General features: G+C 40.6%; 1 protein-coding gene and 1 pseudogene across 1 annotated transcript; both read left to right on the top strand.

Annotated features, from left to right (window-relative positions):
- The first annotated feature begins 676 nt into the window (after positions 1–676).
- Positions 677–3,904, top strand: LOC112901728 (annotated as a pseudogene).
- An 11,600-nt stretch (positions 3,905–15,504) lies between these two features.
- On the top strand, positions 15,505–26,642 carry LOC112900020 (dynamin-related protein 3A-like). Its single transcript, XM_025968718.1, has 20 exons — positions 15,505–15,852; positions 16,749–17,031; positions 17,128–17,156; positions 17,230–17,331; positions 18,044–18,112; positions 18,211–18,270; positions 18,789–18,902; positions 19,538–19,586; positions 19,991–20,097; positions 20,909–21,001; positions 21,085–21,177; positions 21,257–21,394; positions 22,008–22,121; positions 22,903–23,007; positions 23,131–23,146; positions 24,094–24,185; positions 24,251–24,391; positions 25,650–25,702; positions 25,800–25,899; positions 25,969–26,642. Exons 1-20 carry the CDS (start codon positions 15,505–15,507, stop codon positions 26,140–26,142), a joined length of 2,280 nt encoding a protein of 759 aa, XP_025824503.1. The 3' UTR covers positions 26,143–26,642.
- The last annotated feature ends 303 nt before the right edge of the window (positions 26,643–26,945 follow it).

Here is a 26,945-nt window from a genome sequence, read left to right as displayed (position 1 = left end):
CAAGTCGTCACGAGAAAGCAACAGGGCAGTTGTAAAATAACAGAAATGACCCGGAACAACCGCCACCACAAACAAAAACCACCAACAAACTCGCAAAAACACAAGTCATCAACAAAGCAACAGGGCACTTGTAAAATCACATAAAATGACCCAGAACAACCGCAAATTAGAACTCGCAGTACTCGCCACGATTTAGGGTGTGTTCGTTTTTTGGGGCATAAAGTTTAGAGGGGTGACATGTGTATATGTTACTATGCAAAATTTTAGGGATTTTAAGGATGAGGGACAATGAGCATGATTCACTAATTTGTTCATTAATTTGAGCAAGGTAGAATTGATTAGTTGCTTTTCAGAGAATGATTATTATATAGTTTGAACATCACACATTTAGAATGATTTTTTTGAATTATTTCATGGTGACATGTGTATATGTTATTGTGCCAATTTATTTTGCTATTTAGTTTAAATTTACTAGATAGGTAGCCTATGACACATTTACATTTTTTTTGAATTACTTCATAGTAACCTGTTTTTAGGGATAATGAGCATGATTTTTTTTTAATTTGTACAGATGGACCGGCAATGGATGCACGGAAGCCGGAGCACCTCGGCGTGGATTCAGGGTTTAGATTCTTTTCTCAAGGCAGCAGTGGCAAATAGGTCGCCAAAGGGTTTAATGTGTTGTCCATGCAGTGTTTGCGAAAATAAAAAGGAATTCCGGAAAAGAGAAACTCTATGGAATCACCTGGCCTTGAATGGTTTTATGAGTAACTATAGCCTTTGGACTAAGCACGGCGAAGTTGGAGTTATGATGGAAGATAATGAAGAAGATGACGATGGTGATAACAATCTTCCAGATTGGGCATGGGTTCATGAAACAGGTAGCTTTCAAGATGAACCAATGGACGAGGGTGAAGCAAATGTTGAACAAGAGGAGCCACCTGACGAGCTAGGTCAGGCGTTGCTTGATGCACGGAAAGACAGTGACACTGTGAAGGAGGCATTAAAGTTTGAGAAGATGTTGGAGGATCACAAAAGGCCGTTGTTCCCTAATTGAAAACCGGAGCAGAAGAAGTTGGGTACCACGCTAGAGATGCTGAAATGGAAGGCAACTAATGGTGTCACCGATAAGGGATTTGGTGAGCTACTAAAGATTGTAAAGAACATGCTTCCTGAGGGTAATGAACTGCCGTCAACAACATACGAAGCTAAAAAGATGGTTTGCCCTCTTGGATTGGACGTGCAGAAGATTCACGCATGTCTTAACGACTGCATCCTGTATCGCGGCGAATACGAGAACTTGGAAGCTTGTCCTGTTTGTAGCGCATTGCGGTATAAGATCAGACGAGATGATCCAGGTGATGTTGATGGGGAGCCGGTAAAGAAGAGAGTTCCCGCAAAGTTGGTGTGGTACTTCCCTATAATACCACGTCTGAAGCGCTTTTTCAAAAACAAGGACAATGCTAAGTTGATACGGTGGCACAAAGAAGACCGTAAGGAGGATCACATGATCAGACACCCAGCAGATGGGTCCCAGTGGAGAAACCTTAACCGAGAGTATCCTCAATTTGACAACGACCCAAGGAATATAAGATTTGCTCTAAGTGCGGATGGAATGAATCCGTACGGTGAGTTTGGCAGCGCTCATAGTACATGGCCCGTGACCCTATGTATGTTCAACCTTCCTCCTTGGTTATGCCTGAAGCGTAAGTTCATCATGATGCCGGTGCTTATAGAAGGGCCAAAAGAACCTGGCAACGATATTGATGTGTTCCTGCAACCCTTGATGGATGATCTCTTACTGCTCTGGAAAGAAGAAGGTGTACATGTGTGGGATGAGTATAAACAGGAGTCTTTCAACCTCCGAGCTTTGCTTTTTGTATGCATCAATGATTGGCCTGCACTTGCAAAACTTTCGGGACAGTCGAACATGGGATACATGGCCTGCTCCCACTGTTATGATGAAACCGATAGCATTTATTTGAAACACTGTAAGAAGTGCGTATACATGGGCCATCGCCGATTCCTTCCTACCGATCACCCCCTAAGAACCGAAGGGAAGCATTTCAAAGGAGAGTCCGAAACTCGTCGTAAGCCTCTGTTCCGTAATGGAAAGCGTGTGTTCTCGATGATCAAGGATGTGAAGGTAGTATTTGGAAAGGGTCCCGGTAGCCAACCTGTTCCGAAGGATGACCAGGGACATGTTCCAATGTGGAAGAAGAAATCTATATTGTGGAACCTACCTTATTGGCAAGTCTTACAGGTTCGCAACACAATTGATGTGATGCATCTATCGAAGAATCTTTGCGGCAACCTACTAGGCTTTCTGGGAGTGTATGGTAAGTCAAAAGACACATTGGAAGCAAGGCGCGACATGTGGATGCTAGCCGGGCGACAAGGCTTGCAACCCGAGAAGAGAGACAAAGGACGCCACTATTTAAAACCTGCCAGCTATAATCTGAGTAAAGAGGAGAAAGAAATCATGTTCGATTGCTTGAACAGTATCAAGGTCCCGTCTGGGTACTCCTCAAATATACAGGGCATAATAAATGTGAAAGAGAAGAAAATTCAAAACTTGAAGTCTCATGACTGCCACGTTCTGATGACACAATTACTTCCGGTTATACTGAGGGGTGTTCTACCGGAAAATGTGAGATTGGCAGTTGTAAAGCTTTGTGCATTCATGAATGAAATTTCACAGAAAGCAATTAATCCAAATAATCTAATAAAGCTGCAGAAAGACATTGTCGAATGTCTTGTCAGCTTTGAGATGGTCTTCCCACCTTCCTTCTTCAATATTATGACACACCTTCTAGTTCATATTGTGACAGAAATAACTATTCTGGGTCCTGTTTTTCTACACAATATGTTCCCTTTCGAGAGATTCATGGCAGTATTGAAGAAGTACGTGCGTAAACGTTCTCGCCCAGAAGGATGCATTGCTAAGGGCTATGGAACCGAGGAGGTCATTGAGTTTTGCGTTGACTATCTTCCTGATCTCAATTCGATTGGGCTCCCCGTGTCACACCATGAGGGGCGATTAAAGGGAAAAGGCACACTACGAAAGAAATGTAATGTGCACATCCCTTGTAGTGAATTCAGCCAAGCAAACTTCACGGTTCTTCAGAATTCATCCAAGGTGGCTCCATATATTGATGAGCACATGAATATTATACAGTCTGAAAATCCACAAAAGAATCTTTCTTGGATTACACGCCAACATATAAAAACTTTTGACGGCTGGTTTAGACGAAAATTATTGGGCAACAACACAGTTGATCAAGAACTTCAATGGCTGGCTAGGGGACCATCAATCACTGTCCAGCAATACCAAGGGTACGAAATCAATGGGTATACATTTTATACGAGAGCTCAAGACAAAAAAAGCACCAACCAAAACAGTGGTGTCCGTATGTGTATAGTAAACAGTAATGGAGAAAAGAACAACTACTATGGTGTCATAGAGGAGATATGGGAACTTGAATATGGACCCATAGTTGTCCCTTTATTTCGTTGCGAATGGGTGGCTGGAGGAGGCGTAACGAAGGACCGGTATGGGATGACCATAGTTGACTTTAAAAAGATTGGATATAAAGATGAACCATTTGTTCTAGCCAAGGATGTGACACAAGTGTTCTATGTGAAGGACATGTCGAGCAAACCGAAGAAGAAGTCAGATAAGACGTCTGAAGCAGACAAGGCTGGAAATGAGCCGAAACGGCACATAGTTCTTCCAGGAAAAAGAAAAGTTGTTGGAGTTGAGGATATTTCGGACAATTCGGAAGATTATGACCAGATTGATGACCTTCCTCCATTCTCAGTTGACGTTGACCCTAGCATCCTCTTATCCAAAGAGGACACACCTTACTTACGCTGTGATCACGCTCAAGGCACTTTCGTCAAAAGGAAGATTATCAATGTTCCAGTACATAATGATAATGAGTAGTAGTTTTATATAAATTATGTATTGAATTCTCTCAATCAGTGATGTAATGTAACGCACCGCATCGTACTTATCTCAATTCTTGATACTATTTCTCCAATTATGACATAATATCATCTTCAGATAATATTATATTTTTGCATGGTATAAATATTATTTACATTCACAAATTTTGTATTACTAGAAGCATTGAAACATTAAATTACAAACAAATAATCAAGTAATATGAGAATTGATTACATCATTGTATAGGGTACTATTGAAAAGTTTTTTGAAGAATTTTGCATGGATCAAAATGAAGTGTTTTCGATTTATTATCAATAACAGAAACATATACACATATAAACCCTTTACGCTACACATAATTGATAATGGTTGCATATTCGTTAATTTACTTCAATTACTGTTATTATTGTGTACATATAATTACTATAATTATTGTGTAGCTAAAAATAAGATATAAATTTTTGTTATATTATTCTAATTATTGAGCCTATGTTGAATAAATTTATGAATACTACAAATTTAGTGAAAATGGGAACTGGCGTGGCCAGTTCCCGCGCGCCAATTCCCGCGCGGATGACACGTTAGTGCCGGCTGGTAACCCTAGCCGGCACTAACCGCGGACACGTTAGTGCCGGCTGGTAACCCTAGCCGGCACTAACGCGCCCACCTGACGTCACGTGGGCAACTTAGTGCCGGCTGGTAATATCAGCCGGCACTAACTTGCTCACGTTAGTGCCGGCTGGTGTTACCAGCCGGCACTAAGTTGCCCACGTGACGTCAGGTGGGCGCGTTAGTGCCGGCTGGTAACACCAGCCGGCACTAACCGCGCCATCCCCCCAACAAGTTAGCCCCTTCGCCCAGTTTTCAGATCGACGTCGCCCCAACTTACCCGCCGCCCCCGCGTCCTCGCGCCCCTGCTGCCGCCGCCCGAAGCTCCGGCCGCCGCGTACGTCGTCGTCCTCGCGCACGGCCTCTTCCCCGCAGCCCGGCCGCCCGTCTGCCTCTGCCGCCGGGTCCTCGCGCCACTGCTCCGCGTCCTCGCGCCCCGTTGCTGCCGCCGCCCGAAGCTCCGGCCGCGGCGCACCTCGTCGTCGTCCTCGCGCGCGGCCCGTCCTGCGCAGCCCGGCCGCCCGGCTGCCCGTGCCGCCTCGAGGTCCTCGCGCCACTGCTCCGTCTCCTCGCGCCCCATTGCTGCCGCCGCCCGAAGCTCCGGCCCCCACCGTCGACCCCTCCCTCCGGACCTCCTCCTCGCCCTCCGAGCGCAAAAACGGGTTCGAGGTGAGCACATCAACTTGCGTAAGCATCTGGTTAATTGCACATCAACAATGTGCTGAGTTACGTGATACCCTGCTTCTTAGTCTTGCCCTGACTAAATCAGTTTAGGTGATACGCCACATTTAAATCAGTTTAGGTTTTCTGAACCCTTGATTTTATAATATATTGCTCACATAAAACAGGTGACACTATTTATCCATTTCTTGTTCTTCTGGTGAATTCCACTTTACTGTCAATTGCAAGAGATGGTGGTAGTAGACTACCACTGTATGTATGATAATGATACTATGTTTCCTAATATCACCACATTTTGACAGGCATAACTTTGGCTAAATTAACTTTTCCATTTCTTCAGGATAATATATGAGCAATCTGGCAGTTCCAACTTGTATTGGCAGTGTAAAATATATGCATCATGTTGGCTATTGTGGTTGAACAAAAATGACACCAGATTCGGTATGGTTCGAATACTGTAATTAGTAAGAAAACATACTTACGTCAAACAGAAACCAGACATTTGATCATCTGTATGCATGTCCAGGAAACTCTTTTCATCAAATATCAAGTACTCCTTGTAATCTTCAATGGAAGTGTTGCGATAACTCTTAGTACCTAAAGCAACAAAGTTCTTTTTAATAACTAAGTTTTGGTGACAATACTAGTAGAAGGTGAAAACATTTTGGGCAGTAACTGAAATGCAAGTATCCAAATAAAGAGAGCAGAATCCTGTGATCCTGTCGTGATCCAACCATCAGAGCCTAATCTAGCTTCCAAGTTTAGAAAATATTCTTTAGGGAACAAGTTGTCTCATGCTCGTTATCAATCAATTAAGCAGCAAGTAAAATAGTTCAAATCTAAAAGCTACAATGATTATTTGTTGTTCTATGCAAAAAGCAAAACAGCGATTTAGTTTCTCTTTTATATATGCCATTAGTATAAAATTGATTTGACCAATGTTAATGACAGCTCACCTCGTCGTCCTCGCGCCATTGCTGCGGCGCCCGAAGCTCCGGCCCCCACCGTCGACCCCTCCCTCCGGACCTCCTCCTCGCCCTCTTCGGTAATTGGATCTTCTCAACTTTGATCATTAGTAGATGACTTATATTCTTAGCATCCCAGAGCTTCTCAAGGGAAATAGTTCATTTCTAAAAGCTGTAGATTTCATTTGGAAATTACGCTTTGATGGTTTAATAATTTTATTGCATGGAGTCAAGATCGATAATGTTTGCTTGCCACCTATTCTACTGTTGTAGTATGTGAGTGAATCTAGTTGCGCATAGTTGTGCAAATGGGATACCAGTAGAAAAGTTTACATCATAGAGTTTACTATGTTAGTAGAAAAGTTGTTCTGGCTCAACTTTTTCAGTGGCACTATTTCTCCCATCCTCCCATCCAACATTGTCAACATTGTCAACATTGTCAACTAATATCATCTTTAACCATCCACATGGATCTGTCTAGGACCACCAACAGATTAACAGAGGACCATCTCTCCTTCTTTTTTTAAGGGAACCACAGAGGACCATCTAAAATCACCAACAGATACATAGCTGCCTAGATAAATAAAGAGCACATTTTTCATCTCAACAGATATACCTAGCTACCCTGTCAATGTGGCAATGTGATATTTAGTTTGAGCAACAGAGAAGAGAAAAGTAGCATTCCATGAAAAAGGAAAGCTATGCTTGTTCCTATCAGTGCGCGAATAAGATCGCTATAGCCACAATCAACATTTCTACAAACTGCAAATCCATTCATGGAGGAAGCATTAGACAATGTGCAAATCTGATACGAGTTGGTCGAGATGTGAACATCTATGATGACTGGAACCTGGGTCACATATGTACTTGTGATCTTGAAGTTCTATTTGATGTTGTAGACACCAATGTTACGTGTGGTGCATTTGGTTTTCTGATTTTATCTTACAACTATTAATTGATATTACAGGTTTTAACTTGTATGAGATGCAAGAAATATAGAATAATTTCATATAATTAACCTTATGTTTATAACTGGTTGGTGCCTTAATATTGCTCTTCTGGTTTGTTATATATAGTAACTCCCTAAGCTGTTATGTCAAGGAATGGGCGGGTTACTTTCTCCTGGTGATGCACAAGTGCAAGTTAATATATAATTATATATTGTTATCAGCTAATTGCATATATCGATTTTTACCAATATTATTCATTAATTTGATCTCATCATGTGAGTTTTCCTAATTTGTATCTAGGCATTACCTAACTGCACATTATTCATTAATTTGATCTCAATGTGTTTATAACAATTTCAGGTTACTTGTGGTGGTGAACTTGCTGTCCTCCACGCCCTCCGAAGAATCTGCTGAAGAAGGTTTATATCTGCATTTGCTTGATCTTCTCAACTTTGATCATTAGTAGATGAGTTATATTCTTCGGTAATTGGAATACTGATAAAAGTCGAACAAACTCGAAGGTCGATGGAGGAGGTATATGAGTTATATTCTTCGGTAATTGGTGATCTAAAAGTTGTATGACATATTGTGTGTGGTCAATGCTTGATGTACGTGTAATGCTCAATGCTAATCCATGTTAGAACACCATTTCTATAATTCAAATGTCAATATGGGTACGTGGGTTTAATGTGTTGGTTTCAGTTGATATCATCAAGCATCACGCTGCTGGAAGATCTGTTGATTTTTTGTTTTTTTTTTGCTTTTTTCATTTCAATATGATTACATCGGCTATTCTTTCATTTATGTGATATTGTGTCTAATTGTATTATGTGTTCCCTGTACTCTGTGTATTACTGTAATTTATTTTCATCGCCCGTAGCAATGCACGGGTACGAACCTCGAAATGTTAAGACTGAAACCTTGCAAATATATACATTTTAAACCTTGCAAATACATACATTTTAAACCTTGCAAATACATACATTTTATTAGTACTAGAAAATACTTAATGTTTTTTTATTGTTTCGGGTAGTGGAAATGGATCCTACGGACAACCAAGACGAGTTAATGCACGAGCTCATTTGTGGTAGTACTGGGCAAATAGCTCCAGAGTTTCATGAGGACGAGAACGATGGCAGCCAATTTTTAAACTTGCATTATCCTGGCGACCAGGAGCAAGATATTAGTGGGGAGGAAGAAGAAAATGTCGAGGAAGCCGAGGTATGAAATTTAGTGATTCTTCCAGGCATCAGGATAAACGTTTTGTCAATACCTGCCGTGACGTACACTAGTTGCTAGCAACCCGCTTGATAAATTTGCGATTCTTTCAGGCATCAGGATCGACGAGGCCTAAACGGAAACGTGGCTCCAAGAGGAAGATGGTAGGATGTACGACCATCACGGAGATCAACGAAGCAACCGGCGAGCCACTAGCCCCTGGTCAAATTAAGACGACCTTTGTAAATCAATTGGGATATCTTGTTAGGGAGAACGTCCCCATAAAGTACAAGCTTTGGAAGAGAAATAAAGTCTCTGATCGACCTGAAGATATCGTGCCAGATTCAGAGAAAGATTTGTTATGGAAAGAGGTGTCGTTGCACTTCAACTTTCCCCCAGGCAAAGCTGACAAAGTAAAGGGATGGGCATTTAAGAAGATGGCAATTCAGTTCGCCTCGTTCAAGAAAAATTGGTGGCAAACTTTGTGAACAAGGGCCTCACACCAGATTTTGATAAAGTCTGGAAGAAGCAACGAGAGTGGTGGAATGAATTCGTGAATTACAAGCGCAGTGCTGACAGCATGGCAGCCTCGATTCAAGGCAAAATGAATGCTAGCAAAAAGACAAACTTCCATAGACTTGGGCCTGGAGGTTATAAGGTTGCTGTTCCGAAATGGGAAAAGATGGAAAATAATTTAATTGCAAAAGGAATCGTACCGCAGACCTTGAGTTGGCCCAAACGAGCAAGGTATTACTTCTATGCTCATGGAGGCACACTAAACCCGACACTGGAATGTTGTGACTAGCGACGTACTAAGAGGGCTGCCCAAAGACTTGACGAGGCAATGAGGCGTACGGAAGAAGAAACCTTCCAGCCCAACAGAGAGAATGACGAGCTGACTTACGCTCTTGGGAATGCGGAACACACTGGACGGACCCGAGGCATGGGCGTAGTTCCGTGGAAATATGGCTTTTCCGGAGATCTCGAAACCTACCGAAGCCGATGCAGAAGCAAGGCAGTAGTGGCAGAGAAGATCTGTAGCCTAGAAAACCGGATAATGTCACTTGAGGCAGCAGTTGGGCAACGCTCGGATCAACCAGCTGCCAATGTGGAGTTCAGCACCCCTTCCCAGCGTCGTAGCAGTGTTGCTTCCACAGAGCACCTGCTTTGGGTGCCGACAGGACGAGGGACCCCATCGACGACATTACCGTTAGGACCCAGTGTGAGCTTCTGGTTCTTTATGGGAAAAAGCTCAAAGTTTGTGCTGAGGGTTATGCGGAAGTCCAAGAAGAAGGCAGGACAATACATTGCCAGCCAATTCCTGAAGGATTCGCCAGAGTCTTTGTTGACCGAATTACTGAAGAACGCTGGGAAGACTTGGACCTCCCGATCCTATAAGTCCTGAAGAAACAGAACTACAACATGCCGTACACACATGGATTGCTTGGCCAAAGCGCGACATAGATTGGTGCAAGCAGCCACAGATTCCGCTCGGTGCTCAAGGCAAAGATCACCAACGCCACCTGATGACAGGAATCCTAGTGTTGGCCCACCTTCTCCACCGCCTGCACGGGACCCCAGCATGGATCCGCCATCACCAGCCGCACAAAGCGAGCCAATTTCGGCATCATCACCAGCCGCACAACAGAATCAGAGTCAGCGACAGAAGGCATACACGGTACCTTCGGTCCAGCCATCTCATAAGCAGCAAAGAAAGAAGAAAGCGAAGGCTCCAGAAGAGAAAGAGGCAGAAGAATCGTTTCAAACCTTCTTACTGAAGCGCAAGCTACTGAGGGAGACTGCGAACAAGAAGCCAGAAATAGATCCGGTTGCGAAGGCACACTTCGTTAAACACTTCATTAAAGATCCCACCAAGGAGAAAGAAAGGGAGTCGGATTATGATCGGCAGATCAGAAAGTGCTACAACAACCCCAAGAATCGACGGATCAATGCAAAGACCGTTCCCTAGCTCGGAGAGCAGTCCAAACAATCGATCGCTTCGTTGATAGTGCCGCGTGAAGAATGTCCTGATGAATCAAGAGATCCGTTGACCATGGCTGGGATGATATTGCAAACTGATCTAACAAGGGCTCAATTGCTTGGGGAGGCCCTACAGGATGCCCGCGGCAGGAAAAAGTTTGTACTTGGTGAACCTTTGATATGGCCAGAGTTATTACCATTCCTACCAACGAAATGGCCGAGTTACACAAATGGTATGCCGTGCAATCTAAAGCTAATCAATTAGAGATGTTCCCAGCCCGGATTAAAGATGAGCATTTCTGGCGGGGGGCAGGTGAAGTATATATCGAGTTTGAAAGCACTTTACGATTTATACCATCAAGATGCCCTTGACAAGTCCCTCCTGAGTGTATGGTGCATGTGAGTATTGTCTCTCGTTTCATTATTTTTAGCCTTGTGTGTTGACTGATCCCCGTTTTTCTGTGTCCCGTAGGTCAAAAATTCAAATTTGCCGAAAAAAGAACTTCCATAACGCCGGGTTCTTCGACCCCGATATTAACACGAGAAAACGGTAGAGCAAAACCCTGAAGAAATAGTCAATATATATACAGGGGGTTGCGTAAGAATAGCATGTGTCCTTCATTCTCTTGCCATACAACCATCAGTGAGTCATTCTTTGTTAGCCTCTTGTTTTCAATCCCTTCGTATTAATAATACTATTTAATAACTATTTTAATCAACATTAATTGGTTATGCGTATGTATATGCACAGCTTTCATTGGATATTGCTTTGTATTCGGATTGAGGAGCACAAGGTCTTGGTGTACGACTCGTTAAGGCAAGATAAATCAAAGTACCAAGATCTCATCGAGGTGGTAATAATGCATAGCATCGCTACCTCCGCAAACACATAGGCTTGCCCATAGGTGAAATCGAGCCTCTTTGTTGGGTGACTGATTTTCTGGTATGAATATACTCTCGCTACTAATGTCATTCGTAATAAACATCAGAAAAATTCTATATCTTAACCCACATTTGTCCATAGTGTTGGAGACAGGGACAAGGAAACAACTTATGGATACTACGTATGCGAGTGGATCAACACTTTTGCAAGTGAAAAAGGGCAAATGACAGTGGAGGCATTCAATGTACGTGAGCACAATCACATCTGCTCATCATTTTATTCATTATCTTTTATTCTCATGTTTTTCGAAAAATGTGACAGCATTGGCGGATGAAAGAAGAACTCATCGAAATGGCTCGGATCAGGGCAATTCAAGAAGCAATATGCGGATTCCTGCTCCGATGAAGTCATAAATCCTAAGGGCGAATTTTTATGGCGATGTCCGTACAAGCGTCGCCGAAAAAGATCCGACGACGGGGAATTTAATAATTACTATAGTTGATGTTCTTACTAATTTGTAATATGTCAAGTACTTTTAAACTCCTAAGTGTTCCATACATGATGAATATATATATATAATATTAGTGTAATATGCCTGTCCTAATATTACTGTGCAATGCAAAAAGTACGATTATGTAGTCGCATACGGTACAAATACGCATAGCCATACGTATAATGGAACGAAAAACGAAAAACAAAAGGTAAGAACATCAACCCTAAAACCCTAAACCCTATACGTATAAAAACGAAAAACAAAAGGTAAATAAAAAAAGATTAGTGCCGGCCCGTAATACCAGCCGGCACTAACCTTGCTGCCTGGAGCCGGGCAGGGTCGGGCAAGTTAGTGCCGGCTGGAGTAACAGACCGGCACTAACACGCGCAGTTAGTGCCGGTCAATAAAGCCGGCACTAACGGCTGTCACGTTAGTGCCGGCCATTTAGTGCCGGTCACAGGGACCGGCACTAAATCTCCCTGTGACCGGCACTGATGTGCCTTTCTCCGGCAGTGGTTATTTGTTTGAAATTAATGACGGTAACTTATCTGGTCGTCAAAAAGATAACAATGGAGTTTTATATGTGGTTGTTAATTCTTTTAACAATGGAGCCTTAACGATCATTGACGACCACGTTCTTATGGGAGTTGATAACTTTTAACAACCATATTTGGACCATTAACGACCACATATTCTGTGGTTAATATCCATTTTTCTTGCCCTTGATTATCTACTACAGTTCACGCTTGAACTCCTATGAATGAGGCTAAGAGCAACGACAACAATAATCCCCAAATCAAAGCCCCCAATGTCAAACGGGGTTACCTCGAGTTTTCAAGGGTCTATTTTTTACCACCAATTTTAAAATAGCACTAGTACTAAGTCTCTATTGTCTTATAATAGATGGGATTCGTTTTCTCAATGTGTAACCTTTTTTCTTTTTGGTTCTCATATTTCTTAGGGACCTTCATGCAAATGGTCTTTGGACATGGCCATAGTGGCTTGACCTACACATGGCCGACTCCTTAGGGCAAGTATATTGAAACCGTTCATGCAATGACATATCATCTTGAGATGACTGAATAGACAACCTCTGCAATATAGATTAGATTGTCGCTTTTATTGTCTCGTAGCAGTACCATATCACTTAAATTGTGAAATGAAAAAAATAAATATTATGAGTAGTATGACAACAACAACTCGTACAATGGTGAGTAAGCGATCTTATAGTTCTTAATTTTAGCCTATAAAGCAGTTGTTTCACGAAACAACCACCTCGTTTTCTCTCCTCCCTCTCTCCTCCACATCATAAAAAAAATCTTACGTGGATTTGCATGAGACAACAATATGCTTGCCCTTAGAGCACGGTGATGACGGCTAGGCCCAATACTCAAAAATCGGACACGGGCTGCATGATATTCCATTTGCAGGTACATCGGTGTGGCGTGAGCACCGGATGGTAGGCAGACGTAGCATGGATGGCGGGTAGGGTTAGGCTTAGCCTATACAGCATGGGGGCGTCTATTCCTCGTGTAAGGGACTGCGAGCTTTGCCGTTGCTGAAGGCTCACGACGCTCGCCCCCACCACCGGTCATCTTCCCTATCTCCGGCGGCTCCTGATGCCGCCCCCGCCTGAGTGAACGCCGCTTGCCCGCCCAATTCCGGACCTACTGGTTGTCAAACCGCCGACCGCAACCCGCCACCGCCACGTATCTTTCCTGCCACCCCCCTCCCCCTTCTTCTAAGGCCACTAGTGAGCAGGCGAATCTAGAATGTAGATCTAGGGAGCTTATTTTCCTCTTCTTTCTCCCTCCTCTTCTTTTCTTCTTTATCCTCCTTTTCTTCTTCCTCTTTTTCATTCATGGTTGAAAATTATTAGGGGGCTCCAGCCCCTGCACGCCTGGATCCGTCCCCGTCGACAACCCCACTTCCCGAAGTCCGGCCGCGCGGCTGCGCGAGGAAGAGTACTGTCTGCGACGTCGCGAGTTCACTCGCGTGACATAGCGTCCGTCACGACCCAGGCTAGGCCTGTTTTGCTGCAGCTTAGAGGAGGCGCACTGGGAACAAGAAAGGGCACCGACAACACGAATATGACGAAAAATGTTATTGGTTGGCATGTGCACACGAGGAACGAAGGATGACGCGGCAAAGCAGAGGAGAAACTTTCGTGTGTGCTGTATCGATTATGTGTTGGGGGGGGGGGGGTGCTAGCGAGAGCTCCCTGGTTTTAGGGGCGGCAGGTGAAGTTTAGAGGTCTTTCAAAAATAAAGGATGCAATAGGAGTCCTGCTGGATTTGTTTTTTAACATCCAGCTCCCAAATTTGCAGTAGATACCAGTTTAAAAAGTCAGCTGGAGTTGCTCCAAACATGGTTGTTGTGATTAGGTTGCGGTGAAATGTTATGTTTGGTCAAGTCACCTTCTACATTAAACAAGTTGCTCCAAACATGCGAAGCAAAAAAAATATTTGTCCACGTAGAAATGGAAGTAAAGGCCAAAGAAGATACGTGCATGTTTAAAAGTATTAGATCATCTTCCGAAATGAGTATGCAGATCGTATGCGCGATATGCTGATTCAAGAACGGTGAAGTGCCACGACAGCACGAGGAGACCAACTAAAGCAATTTTCGTCTCGGTAACGTATTACTTGCCAATAAGAAAATGTTATTTGAGCGAACAGAACGTGGCTCAACTAGTAATATTTCTTGTAGTGAAACCTGTCCATTCAGGTTAAGTTCCTAATTCGATATAAGTGATCATATTTTTTCTAAATTTATTATAAAATTTAACCAGCATTATTGTTTTATGATAGGTGATGTGCCTGTCAGCAGCGAGATGTTTAACGTGAATTCATCCATCTTGAGATCTACCGGCTCACTCTCTTGAAGGTTCTTATAGAGCTAGGGGCTAGGTATGTTACGCTAATTCAGTCTCTCGAAGATGCTCATAGGGGTATGGTTACGTGTGTATACGTATTTATAAGCTTTGCCATTTGTACCGTGCTTTGAAAAAGAAATCTTACTTGAAATGTTGCTCCATGAAGCACTTATACATTGGTATACTCTTTTCTTTATTTATTTATTTATTTATAAAGTATGCAACGTTTCCACTAGAAAAATTTGATTTCATCTAATATGTATCACTGACAGGTAGATCTGAAGCGGATATATAGTGAGAACTGAACAACAATATTATATTGTAACATAAAAGGACTCAAATATAGTGAAAAAGGTGAAAATATAATAAAATTTGTTTTAAAAAATCCAACATCGAACAAAAAAAATCAGCCACGACCTATGCGTCTGATCCTTTAACAGTGCCTAGACCCCATAGGATCTATTTTGGGATTGCGCTGGTTGGATCATACATTTATTTTAGCGATGACGCGGCTAAGATGCTACTTACGTTGCTGCTGGATCTTCGGTTGAGCTGATATATCGATAACACAACAACAATAAATAAAGAGTTAATCATGAGTACTATCACACAGCGATCACAGTCCAAGATAGTCGAGCGTGGCAACGTATGGATATATTTCTTTAATTTTTTATAAACTGAACACGATAAAAAGACGTGAAAGAATAAAAAAATTGATTTTACTCGGAATTCAAAATTCATAATGGCAGCTTCCCTTGCAGTTTTGCGGCCGGTACCTCGTACCAAGCACACATAACCAAACCTTAGTAAACCCATAAAAATCCAAAAAAAGAAAAAAGAGAAAAACCCCGCGCCCTCCCCTCAATCACCCATCTCCGAAAACCCTACTCTGTCGGCGGCGATGGCGAAGTCGGCGGCGGAGGCGGAGGCGGCACCGGGGACGGTGGGGCAGGCGGTGATCCCGCTAGTCAACAGGCTGCAAGACATCATCGCACGGCTGGACGGCGACGCCGCCGCCGGCCTGGAGCTGCCGCAGGTGGCGGCGATCGGCGGGCAGAGCAGCGGCAAGTCCAGCGTGCTGGAGGCGCTCGTCGGCCGCGACTTCCTTCCGCGGGGGCCCAACATCTGCACGCGCCGTCCTCTCGTGCTCCAGCTCGTGCGCCACTCGGCCTCAGAGGAATGGGGGGAGTTCCTCCACGCCCCCGGCCGCCGGTTCCACGATTTCGAACAGATCAAGCGCGAGATCCAGGTAAGTTCCGTGATGCTGTGGTTGGTGCAGGTTCGCTTTCTGCTGCATTTAGGCGATTTATTTGGTCCAATGCTTGAGTTGCGAAGAGATCTGTTTAGCTGAGAGGGGATCTTTTTTTTTTTGGGGTACTCTTACAGCCATTCTGAACCTGTAGTTCCTATAAATGTGCTGCTGGGTGCTGATTTGGTGCGTTAGCATATTGATATATGTAAATATTTTGGTAACAACTAACAAAAGGAAATTTTGGCTAAATTTGGTGGGTTCATATTTCTTTTAATACTACCTTAGTATGAAGATTTCTGTGCACTTTTAGCGAGTTATGGTCAACCATCGTGCATTTGTCTATTCCTGTACTGTGGAAAAGATGATTACCATGTCAAAACTTGGCAGTAACATTTTGTTTTTCTTTTTGGCCAGCACCACAACACGAGTTACTTACATGTTATTATGCATTTGTATTGGACTAGATTTGCTTAATTCCTATCTATGCAGTTTCACTTGTTAGCCATTTATCTACTCAAATCAAATGATAGAGATGATGGCCTTTACCATGCGAGGGGGTCATACATGATAATAGTAATTTGCCAGGCTACGCTGTATAGAGCATTTCAGCAGTGACTTTTAAAAAACTAACGCTCCAAGCACAAATAAAACCAGTTCAAAATGCAATGGACAATATCGGTACTAAGCAAAGTATATTCTTGCAATATTAGTTAACTTCCAGCGCATCATGTAGTGCTCCTGGTCGAGTGAAAAGGCACAAACATCATGTAGAAAAGCACATTTCCTAAGTACGAAAAGCAAAATATGCACCATTGCCATTGATAACATGTGTGAAACATTTCTTGTATGCCTTCCTATGTTCTAGCGTGATAAAAGAAATTGATTGCTTTCAGCTTGAAACGGACAAAGAAGCTGGAGATAATAAAGGGGTTTCTGAGAAACAAATTCGTTTGAAAATCTTTTCACCAAATGTCCTAGACATCACCTTGGTTGACCTCCCTGGAATAACACGGGTGCCAGTTGGAGACCAGCCTAGTGATATTGAATCAAGAATAAGGACAATGATCATGCAATACATTAAACATCCAAGTTGTATTATCTTGGCTGTCTCTCCAGCAAATGCAGATCTAGCTAATTCTGATGCACTCCAACTGGCAAGGCTTGCTGATCCTGATGGTACTTAAGCAACTTAAATAATGCATTTGATTGCTAGTTCCTTTGTAATGAGCTAGTTATGTGTAAACGTTTAACTGCTTGCTGTTTTATTGGCAGGGTCTCGTACAATCGGTGTTATCACCAAGGTATTTTTTTACTGTACACAAATCCTTTGATTTCTTTATGATCACTTTGATAAACTGGTTTCAATTTCTTTAGCTAGATATCATGGACAGGGGCACTGATGCTCGTAACTTCTTGCTGGGAAATGTGATCCCACTCAAGCTTGGTTATGTAGGTCTCGTAAATCGCAGCCAGGAGGTATATTACTTGCCAAACCGCAGGCATTGATATATTTGATTGTCAATTTCCCCCCTCGTTACTAGTTATTTCTATAGCTGTCTTACACGAGATTGATTGGGATAAACAGCTTTGTTGTTGTTGTAGTTTGTCCTATATCCTCTCATGTAATGCTTGATTGATAACATCCTGCAATCACAAGGAAGCATTATGTTTATCCATGCAACTTGTATTGAATAATTCAGTTTTAAAGTATCTTGATTTTGTGTATCCTGGTCTCCTGGAAGCAAACTGTGGAGATCATTGTCATTTATCCATGACAAATTAAACTTCTGATATTGGAAATACTGTTTATATGCTATGGCATTTTTTTTTGAGTCTATGATCATGATCTTAGAAGCAGGGGTTTTGGTACCTGCTTAGCTGTTCTGCTAAAGTTTTACTCCCTCCGTTTTTATTTACATGTTGTATTAGGTTTGTCCTAAGTCAAACTTGATTAACTTTGACCAAGCCTATAGAAAAATATAGCAACAACTATACTATCCAACCTATGCACTATCAATATATATTTCATGGTGGATTCAATGAAACAAATTTGGTATTGTAAATATTATTGTTCTTTTCTATAAATTTAGTCAAAGTTGGCCAAGTTTGATTTAGGACAAACCTAATATGACATGTAAATAAAAATAGAGGGAGTATGTTCTTACTTTTAACAAGTTGATTGCAACAGGATATCAACTTTAACCGAAGCGTCAAAGATGCACTTGCTTTTGAGGAGAAGTTCTTCTCGACTCTACCTGTATGTCACGAAATTTAATTTTATCTCTGCAATGTTTTCTATTGTGGATTGGGCATATTTTCCTAATTTTTTTTCATCTTTTTATGCTTAATTAACAGGCTTATCATGGTCTTGCACATTGTTGTGGTGTTCCTCAATTGGCCAAGAAGCTAAATATGGTATTACTGTGAAATATCTACTCATTATACTTTGCCTTTGTATACGCTGTTTTTTTTCCACCCTGGATTTTATCTGTTAATATTCTGAATAAACATTAAAACCATGGGTTTCTTGGAAAAGTTTTCGCAGTCTCTAATCTGATGAAGAATGAATAAGTCTCAACTCTCAACTGATGCAGTATAATGACTTGAAGTAATATGCTCATGCTTAAAGTGAAATTTTCAAATCTATAGGACATAATCAGACTATCAAATACCCTAAAAATAAAAACTTGAAGCCTAGACTAGAATATTAATTATTAATTATCACATAATGACATAATAAATGAATTTGTTATGATGATTGGTATTTTATTTCACGATTTAAGGCCTTGGTACTGCAACATTTGACCATTTGTGGTTATGCTGTATATAACTCCTTTGTTTACATTTGTGATGTTTCTACAAATAATGTCAGTATATTTCTTATGATATTATCTGTGCAACTGATTATGATTTATCATGGTCGTTTTTTGTAGATTCTACTAAAGCACATCACAGATATGCTTCCAGGCTTGAAAACTCGCATAAATGCTCAGTTGGTAGCAGTTGCGAAGGAACATGCTGCCTATGGTGATACTGTAGAATCAGCGGTAATTACATTGATAGATGCCTCAATGCTTCTAAAACTGTAATATATGCATCATGATGGATTGACATGGTACACTAAGATGTATTAACTATATATACCTTTGCTATTTTTTAAATATCTTCACAAGAGTATCACATCATATGAGTATCATGTGCTCTGTTCTGTTTTAACCACTTGAATATGTCTTGCAAATGTGTGATTTCTTTCATTACCATAGTCTCATGCTCTTTCTTGGTCTCCTATCTCTTGCACATGTTGGTCTGTGTTTTACTCTATGAGTAAACACTACACAAATCTACTAGAAATAATAAGAAGATTTAAACCTTTTGTCATCTGACTGCCTTCTGACAGAAGACTCACACATATCTACTTGGTTATACTGCATTGTCTCCCCTGTCACTCAGGTCATGCCACTACAGTTGATGAGGCAATCTATGTGGTGATTCGCATGACTTTCTATAAGTGGGATGTGGCAGTCAGATGATAACACATATAACAAAACGGACCTTAAAAGTGATCAAATTGGAGTATTTTCTTGAAATGATTTTATTCAACACACTTGTGTAATTTTTTGAAATATACTGTAGTTACACCATTAGCCTTTTAATCTTAGATTTTTGATCTTGATGGATGCAGGCTGGTCACGGAGTCAAACTATTGAATATATTGAGAAAATATTGTGAAGGTGAGAAGCTAATTTGTTCTGCCTTCATAAAAACCTTAATTACAACGTTTTGTTTTATTTGGCACCTTATTTTGATATTAGAAGCACAGGTTTCTATTATAATGATGCCTATTCGCTGGTTGCAACAAACATTTGTAGTCCCATTCAACATTTAAAGGATTTTAAGTTATTATTCTTATATTGTTCTAGCTGCAACGACTAGTACTCTAGTAGTCATCTGTTTTTTTTTTACTTATTGTTCTTCTTAATATGTAACTCTTTAGATTACATCATGTTGAAATTTAAAGTACTTTCTTATTTTCTAAGGTTGTTGCTCATGGAATGTGATGTCTTCTATTTATCTTCCAGTTTAAATTCTCTCAAAGCTATATTAACATTGTTCCCCCCCCCCCCCCTATTTTCAGCTTTTTCTTCCATGGTGGAGGGGAAAAATAGGGTTTCAACTGATAAACTTTCTGGTGGAGCAAGGATTCATTACATTTTTCAGTCAATATTTGTCAAGAGTCTGGAGGTCTGTAAAAAGCATTAACTTTACATATTTAGCTAGCAGGCATGTGAGCGTGAGGATGACTCAGTAATCACTAAGAGTGTGAGGATGACTCAGTAATCACTTAGAGCATGAGGATGAGAATTCTGAAATGGGTTGAGAAATGGACATTGAAGCAGTGTGCTAATTTTTGAATAGGACAAAATCATAGTGGATCCCAACCTCTAGTTAATGATGCAATCTCACCCTTTTGTTTTCATGTAGACTAAGCTAGGTCTTTAATAAACTTTATATTACTGACAATATAGTTAAAATGAGATGTGCTCCTTTAGATACTTGCTGTAGCTATGAGAAGTTTCCTGCAGTCCTGGTACTGAACACTTCTCTCATTAAGTTGTATCATGTATTAATTATTGAAGGGCAGTTAAATTGTGGTCATATTATCTTTTGGTTGCTAAGTCTGACTTTATACCTCCCCTTACTAACATGCTCCGGGATAAAAAATGTGCTGCAGTGCATTGTAGAATAATACCTTTCATTCTATTTCTAGATTGCCAATATCATAGTTTTGTGCTGTCATATTATTATATATACCTTACTGTATGGCATCACAAGCTACTTTATGCTTTGTACGGATGACTGGGGATATCCCTTTGGATGTGTTGGAAAAATGAACCTTTTTCCTATCAATCTGAATTGATTGGGTCTGATGCCTTTCCATCGAACAAATCATTATGTATTTCCACCATTTCATTAGCAAGGATATGCATCGTTGTTCTGCTTTATCCGGATTTTGGGTAGTTCGCAGATCTTAATTACCTACTTGTACAAGCAGGAAGTTGACCCTTGCAAGAGTATTACTGATGAAGATATCTGCACAACCATCCAGAATTCTGGTGGCCCAAAAGGTGCTATGTTTCTGCCCGAGGTTTGTGCTTGGCTAGATTATGTTTGGTATTTCTAATCTGTGTTCTTTTTGCCTAACTCCTTATGTTTTCTGTGGAATTTTAGGTGCCATTTGAGATTCTTGTGCGAAAGCAGATAGGTCGTCTACTCGATCCAAGTCTTCAGTGTGCCCAGTTTATCTATGATGAGTTAATTAAAGTATGTGTCATAACTCTGTTGTATGCTTATATTCTGTGAATCTGCACTTAAACTGTTCAAAATATCCTAATGGATGCAGATTAGCCATGGTTGCTTAACCAGTGAGCTTCAGAAATTTCCAATTCTGAAAAAGCGGATGAGTGAAGTCGTTAGCAGTTTCTTGAGAGACGGTCTTCGACCGGCAGAAACAATGATAACCCATATCATTGAAATGGAGGCAAGTGCTTACTCTCCAAAGTTCTGATCTTCCAATTATAGGCAACCATTGGATTGCTCCCACAAAAAGTCTTTTTTGTCTCAGTTGTATTCTTCTAGCAGAAGGTAATCATTAACCATTGGATATCTTTCACATTGAAAATTATTTAGCATCAAATTTAATATATTTACTGTGCACTATTTGATATCTGTATTCTTTTCAAAGTTGTAATGTTGCTTAAATCTTGTTAAATCACAGAGAATTTGTCTTCTTTTTGTATAGTATTATGGAAGATTTTCATTTTCCCCTTCCAAGAAATAATTATGAGACCAGCATCTGTCATGTACTCATGTGCAGACTATCTCTCCATCCAATGCTGTTAAATTTCCCATGTCTCACTGGCAACAAATTCACTAGTTACTAGTTAGATGTTTGATTAGCTTCCTAGTCCTGTGCTGAACATTTTTTTTTGTATTGAATTCGGGATCTCTATAAATTGCATATACATGCTAATATGGAATCCATTGGTTTGACCTGCACTTGTGCTGTTGTGCATTCACATATTTAATATCTGTATTCTTGTTTATTTTCATATGTTTTGTGAGTACTGACAAGTTTTGTACACCTGTCTCAGATGGATTATATAAATACTTCGCATCCAAGCTTTGTTGGGGGCACCAAGGTTGTTGAGCTTGCTAAGCATGAAGTTCTACCTCCCAAAACATCAGCTTCACTATCAGTTCATAAGGTACTTCTGTTTCCACATTATATTTTGTAATGTTGCATCTACTTATTAAAGAGATTAAAGGAAAAATCTATGGGCCTGAATGCTCTAATGTTGGGCTGTACCTTTGCGACTAAAATCTTCCACTTTGCTTTTCATTTCTCCTGTACCTGAACGTTCTGTAATGCTCTGCTACAAGAGTTAGTTTATTTTGGAATAGAATACACCAGGGTCCCTAAAGCAAGTGTGGCGCTTGATATTGAAATCTCCCTAGTTAGTGTGTAACCATCTAGACAAAAGCAATAAATGGTGGTGGCTGAGCTGTGGGGTGAGAGAGGTGTCCCCATTGTCAGCAGCGAGTCAACAACAGAGGAGAGATAGGAAGACAGATGATCAATTGGCATGCCAGGTTTAGGGATCCAGATCTGCATTTTAATAGTTTAGGACTTCAATTATAACCCTGGAAAAGTTTCGGGGCTGCTGCAAACTTTTACTCTTTATTTTATTTATTGTTCATATTTTCTGTTCAATAACAATTCCATAGTACACAAATGAAGTAAATGGTTAATTGAGAAAAAAATGTTTCAATTGGCATGATTACCCTGAAACCTATGCAGATTACTGGATTGACATGGTGTGGGTTGGGATAGGGATTGAGGATCAAGCACAAGGCACTTACCTCATGTGAGGTTCTGTCTGCGCCTTGATAGATAGGCTCTGAATCCTGATAGAGGTGGGCGGGGGATATTACTTATTTCAAAGCATTCATTGCACAAAATCATTGCTGCTTACCATTTGGCTGTAGGATGGTACTATTGTTGGCTCTGAGATACAATTAACTGCTGAAAGAGGCCAAAAGTCACGTGCTGTTTTCGCAAGAGATGCTAACAGAAGAGCTACATCTGAACAGGCTAGCAGAAATTAAAATACTATTATTTTATTGTCTAAGTCTTTTTTGGGTATGAAGGTATTTACTATTTTTTTTGCATGACTTCTTTGCCTGTCCTCTGTTTCTGCTTGATTGGGATTGCAGGGTGATATGGATGCAGGTAAATTGCTCACCTGTAATTGTGCTAATCACATTCATTTCGCTCTATTAGTTTTATTATTGTGTATTTCTGTGCAAGCGCAATGTTGATTTGGGTTGCATTTAGTTGATCTTTATTTTCTTTCACTAGATATGCCAGCTGTTTGCGCGCAGTGTTCCTTTTAAAGCATTATTATTTGCTCTGGAGCCATAACTGTACTAATTTATATGCAATCATATTTTAGGTCAACCATTTTTTTTATAACAATTCAACCAACTATTTATTCTATGAATAACTCAGTACTATGTCCACTTGTTGAATAGTCTGAGGGTTTGAGTTTCCATTTCGGTGTGGTTTTGCTATTTATTCCTGGCATGTTCAGATGGTGAATTGACTCCCAGCTGAAAATGCCCTAAACTGGATAGAGCTAATCTTGTGGATGACCACCCTACTTCCTTATTTTTTGAATTTTCATAGTGTCTGAAGAAAGCAGCCGATTGCTTGTAAGCCATGTTTCTTTGCCAAGAAGTGGAAACTGTCCATAGCCCCATGTTTGTTTAATATGAGTTTCAATCAGTTACAGTGGTACCTGGAAGTGGTAGTTTTTTAATATTATACCCTTTATTCCCCCGAGCAATGGCGGTTTTGTAATCTATTCTTAAGGTTTGGCTGAGTCGAAAGCTGACATGAATACATTTTGGTTGATAAATCTATTGTTGAGTGGTGAGGTTAGATTAGACATACAATTGTGTAATTTCTAAAACAATTACCTAACCTTACCCTCTTTTGGTGCCACCAAAGTTGCATAGTCCCGTATATGAGAAGGCTAATCTTTGATCCTAAAGTATATTCTATTCAAAAGTACCATGCTATCCTCTTCTAGAGTTGCAAATTGCAGTGTATAAATTAATTTGAATGCTGTAGCTCAAAATTGTCTTTTATGCTATCATCTTACTTTGAAAATACAGGAACAAGTTTGAGTGGTGGAAGTCAGATGGGTAATTCACAGTTAGTTGGGAGTCCATCAAGCAAATTACACTCTATCATTCAGCTAAAAGAGGTAAGAAGTTGGAATCCATCTAGTTTTAATTTTTAACATCTGAATGCTCTCCATGTTTGTACCAGCCACCCATCACATTGAAGCCATCAGAAACTGAGCAGGATGCAACAGAGGTAGCTATTGTGAAACTATTGATCAAATCGTACTATGACATTGTCAGAAAAAGTATCGAGGATGCAATCCCAAAGGCTGTAATGCACTTTCTGGTAAGTTTGCCTTCCTCAATTCTGTGATATCAGTAAAAACTACTTTGGTACTATATACTTCCGGCTTTCTCATGCAGTAATTCTACGGTTGTGATATTTAATCTCTTTCGCCAAAGGTCAAGATAAAGCTCTAGTACTTGAAGTTGAAGCAACCCTACTTAGAGGATTTTTCTAAACCTAGTATTTAAAATTGCTGTCTAATCAGGACATAGGAATGGGAATCTTAAGCTTATAAATCGGACATAATAATACTTAAAATTGGTTAAATTTCATGCCAAACACAGCTTCTGTAGTATGTGAAAGCAGTTAATATATTTTTAAAATCTCTAAGAAAAATGAACTCAAGGGAAATATAGTCCAATAAATTTCTAATATGTATACATGAATGTTTTTGTGATACAACTGATTGTGTTTTGATTAAAATATGGTTCATTGGTGTACCATCTGTATTTTAAGTTGAAATTAATCCATTTTTCTTAACTTGGTACAACATCTTTTCCGTTACATGAGTTGGCATCATGAAGTGAGAATGAGAAAAACATAAAGTGGCATAATGCCAGATATTACTGCTACAAGGTGTTTGGCTGTATTGTTGATAATTGATAGTGGTCTATTTCATGGCCGTAGCTTAGTGTGATGGTTGTTTTTGGTAGAGTGTTGCTTTTGAGGTCTCAAAAAGCTATAGCAGAGCTAGTTATTTAGGATAGTGAGTGGTGGGGGAAGGCCGCCCCCACAGCTTTGCGCTAAGAAGCTCTTCCTGGCCCGGTCGTAAAAGTGCTCCAAAGGCTGCCTGCCTGGACGCGCCAAAGGTGTCCAGTACATGTGAGCCACGTGCATTTCACTAAAGGCAACCACAACCACAGTTGTCGTATAAAATGAAACAGCCGGCTAGGGACTTCTTGTTTTAAATACAGCTCCGTTTAATTTGCTCCCACTATGAGTTGAACCCAGGCTATGCTACCCAGGTGCTCTAACCGTTAGGCTAGAGGCCCTTTTGCGAGTGTTGCAGATGCAATCAATGTATATTACTTTCCATAGCATCTCATGTTGAAATCAGTTTTATGTTTTGTTTACCAGTGAGCATATTCTTGATTTCTTGCATGGACTAAGATATTGTTTTCTGAAGATCATATAAATCCTGCACCGAAGCCATTGTGCATGAAAAACGATCATTTGTTGATCCTTGTTCAACAGGGATGTAATATTGGGTTACTGTTTATTGGTGAAATTGCTGTTTGACAGCTTTGTTTTTAAACAGGTGAACCATACAAAGCGGGATCTGCACAATTTTTTAATTCGCAAACTATACAGGTGCAGTTTTAAACTTACTTATGAACAGTTCTCATTAAGTGTTCTAGTTACATCTTTTTACATATGAATTATCCTGAAATGATGACGTGTTGTGCAGAGAGAACCTGCTCAATGAATTGATGAGGGAAACTGATGAAGTACTTATCAGACGGCAGCATATTCAAGAAACACTTGAAGTCCTTGAGCAGGCACACAGGGTATTCACAGTTTCTTCCATGTTCATCTTTTTATCTTTCCTGCAATGTTTTAACATTTGTATTTTTTAGACACTTGAGGAATTTCCCCTTGAAGCTGAAAAGATTGAGAAGGGCTACGACCTTTCTGGACATGCAACTGTGCTGCCAAAAATCCGTGGACTCAGTGAGGATGGCCCAAATGGCATCTACACATCTTCCCCTAATCGCTACGGGGCACACCAAGCATCTCATCTAGTCATATAAACCAGCATGCGTCAGTGGCATTATATTTGTACCTGGACGCCGATGGAGCATGGCTTCTTGCATGATCATGATCCTACCAAGGAATTTGTGGGCGATAAGCTTGAATTTTGACCTAAATTCCCATTTATTTGCTAGCAAGCTGTTTGCTTTTTAGTCGGAAGCTATTACTGATGGAGAAACCCTCGTTACGTATTGCTGAAGTTGCCAGGACAAGGCAGATATATATATGCAAGTGAATAGGGGCAACAGGGTAGTTGTATAGACCAATGTTCAACTAGACCAGATATCAATTTTGTGTTGCCTCTGAGAATGAGGATATCTGTTGTAACTATGAGAGATTGAGACCTATGACATGCAATTGCGAAGTCGCAGAACTGTATCTATAGAAACTTGTAAACAAGGTCATGCATTATGTAAGTGGGATTACTGTACGAATTCATGTGACCATGGTTGGTCACCAGTTCCTAATTAGTTATAACTTTAAGTCATAATCTGATCTTGAATAGCGTGGACCATGTTATCACGCCTTAATTGGTGGTTTGATTCTACTATCCTTATTCACGACAACCTTAGTAAGCGTTTTGCTTATTTATTTTGTATATGATTTACAGAATTCTAACAAGAAGACAACTCTTTGTTGTTCTCGAGTCTAAGTGCTCATCACAAGACTACGTTGGACGTAATCTTTTTAAGTAATTCTTGGATGCAGCTATGTCTGAGCATAGAACCACAACAACTTCACGAAAATGTTGATGAGACCATGATCCTCTGAACATCAGGTCCATGAGGCCTCAATGTAGGTC

This window comes from Panicum hallii, chromosome 7 (genome assembly GCF_002211085.1).
Source record: "Panicum hallii strain FIL2 chromosome 7, PHallii_v3.1, whole genome shotgun sequence".
Lineage (NCBI taxonomy): Eukaryota > Viridiplantae > Streptophyta > Magnoliopsida > Poales > Poaceae > Panicum > Panicum hallii.
This window is presented reverse-complemented; position numbering and strand designations above follow the sequence as displayed.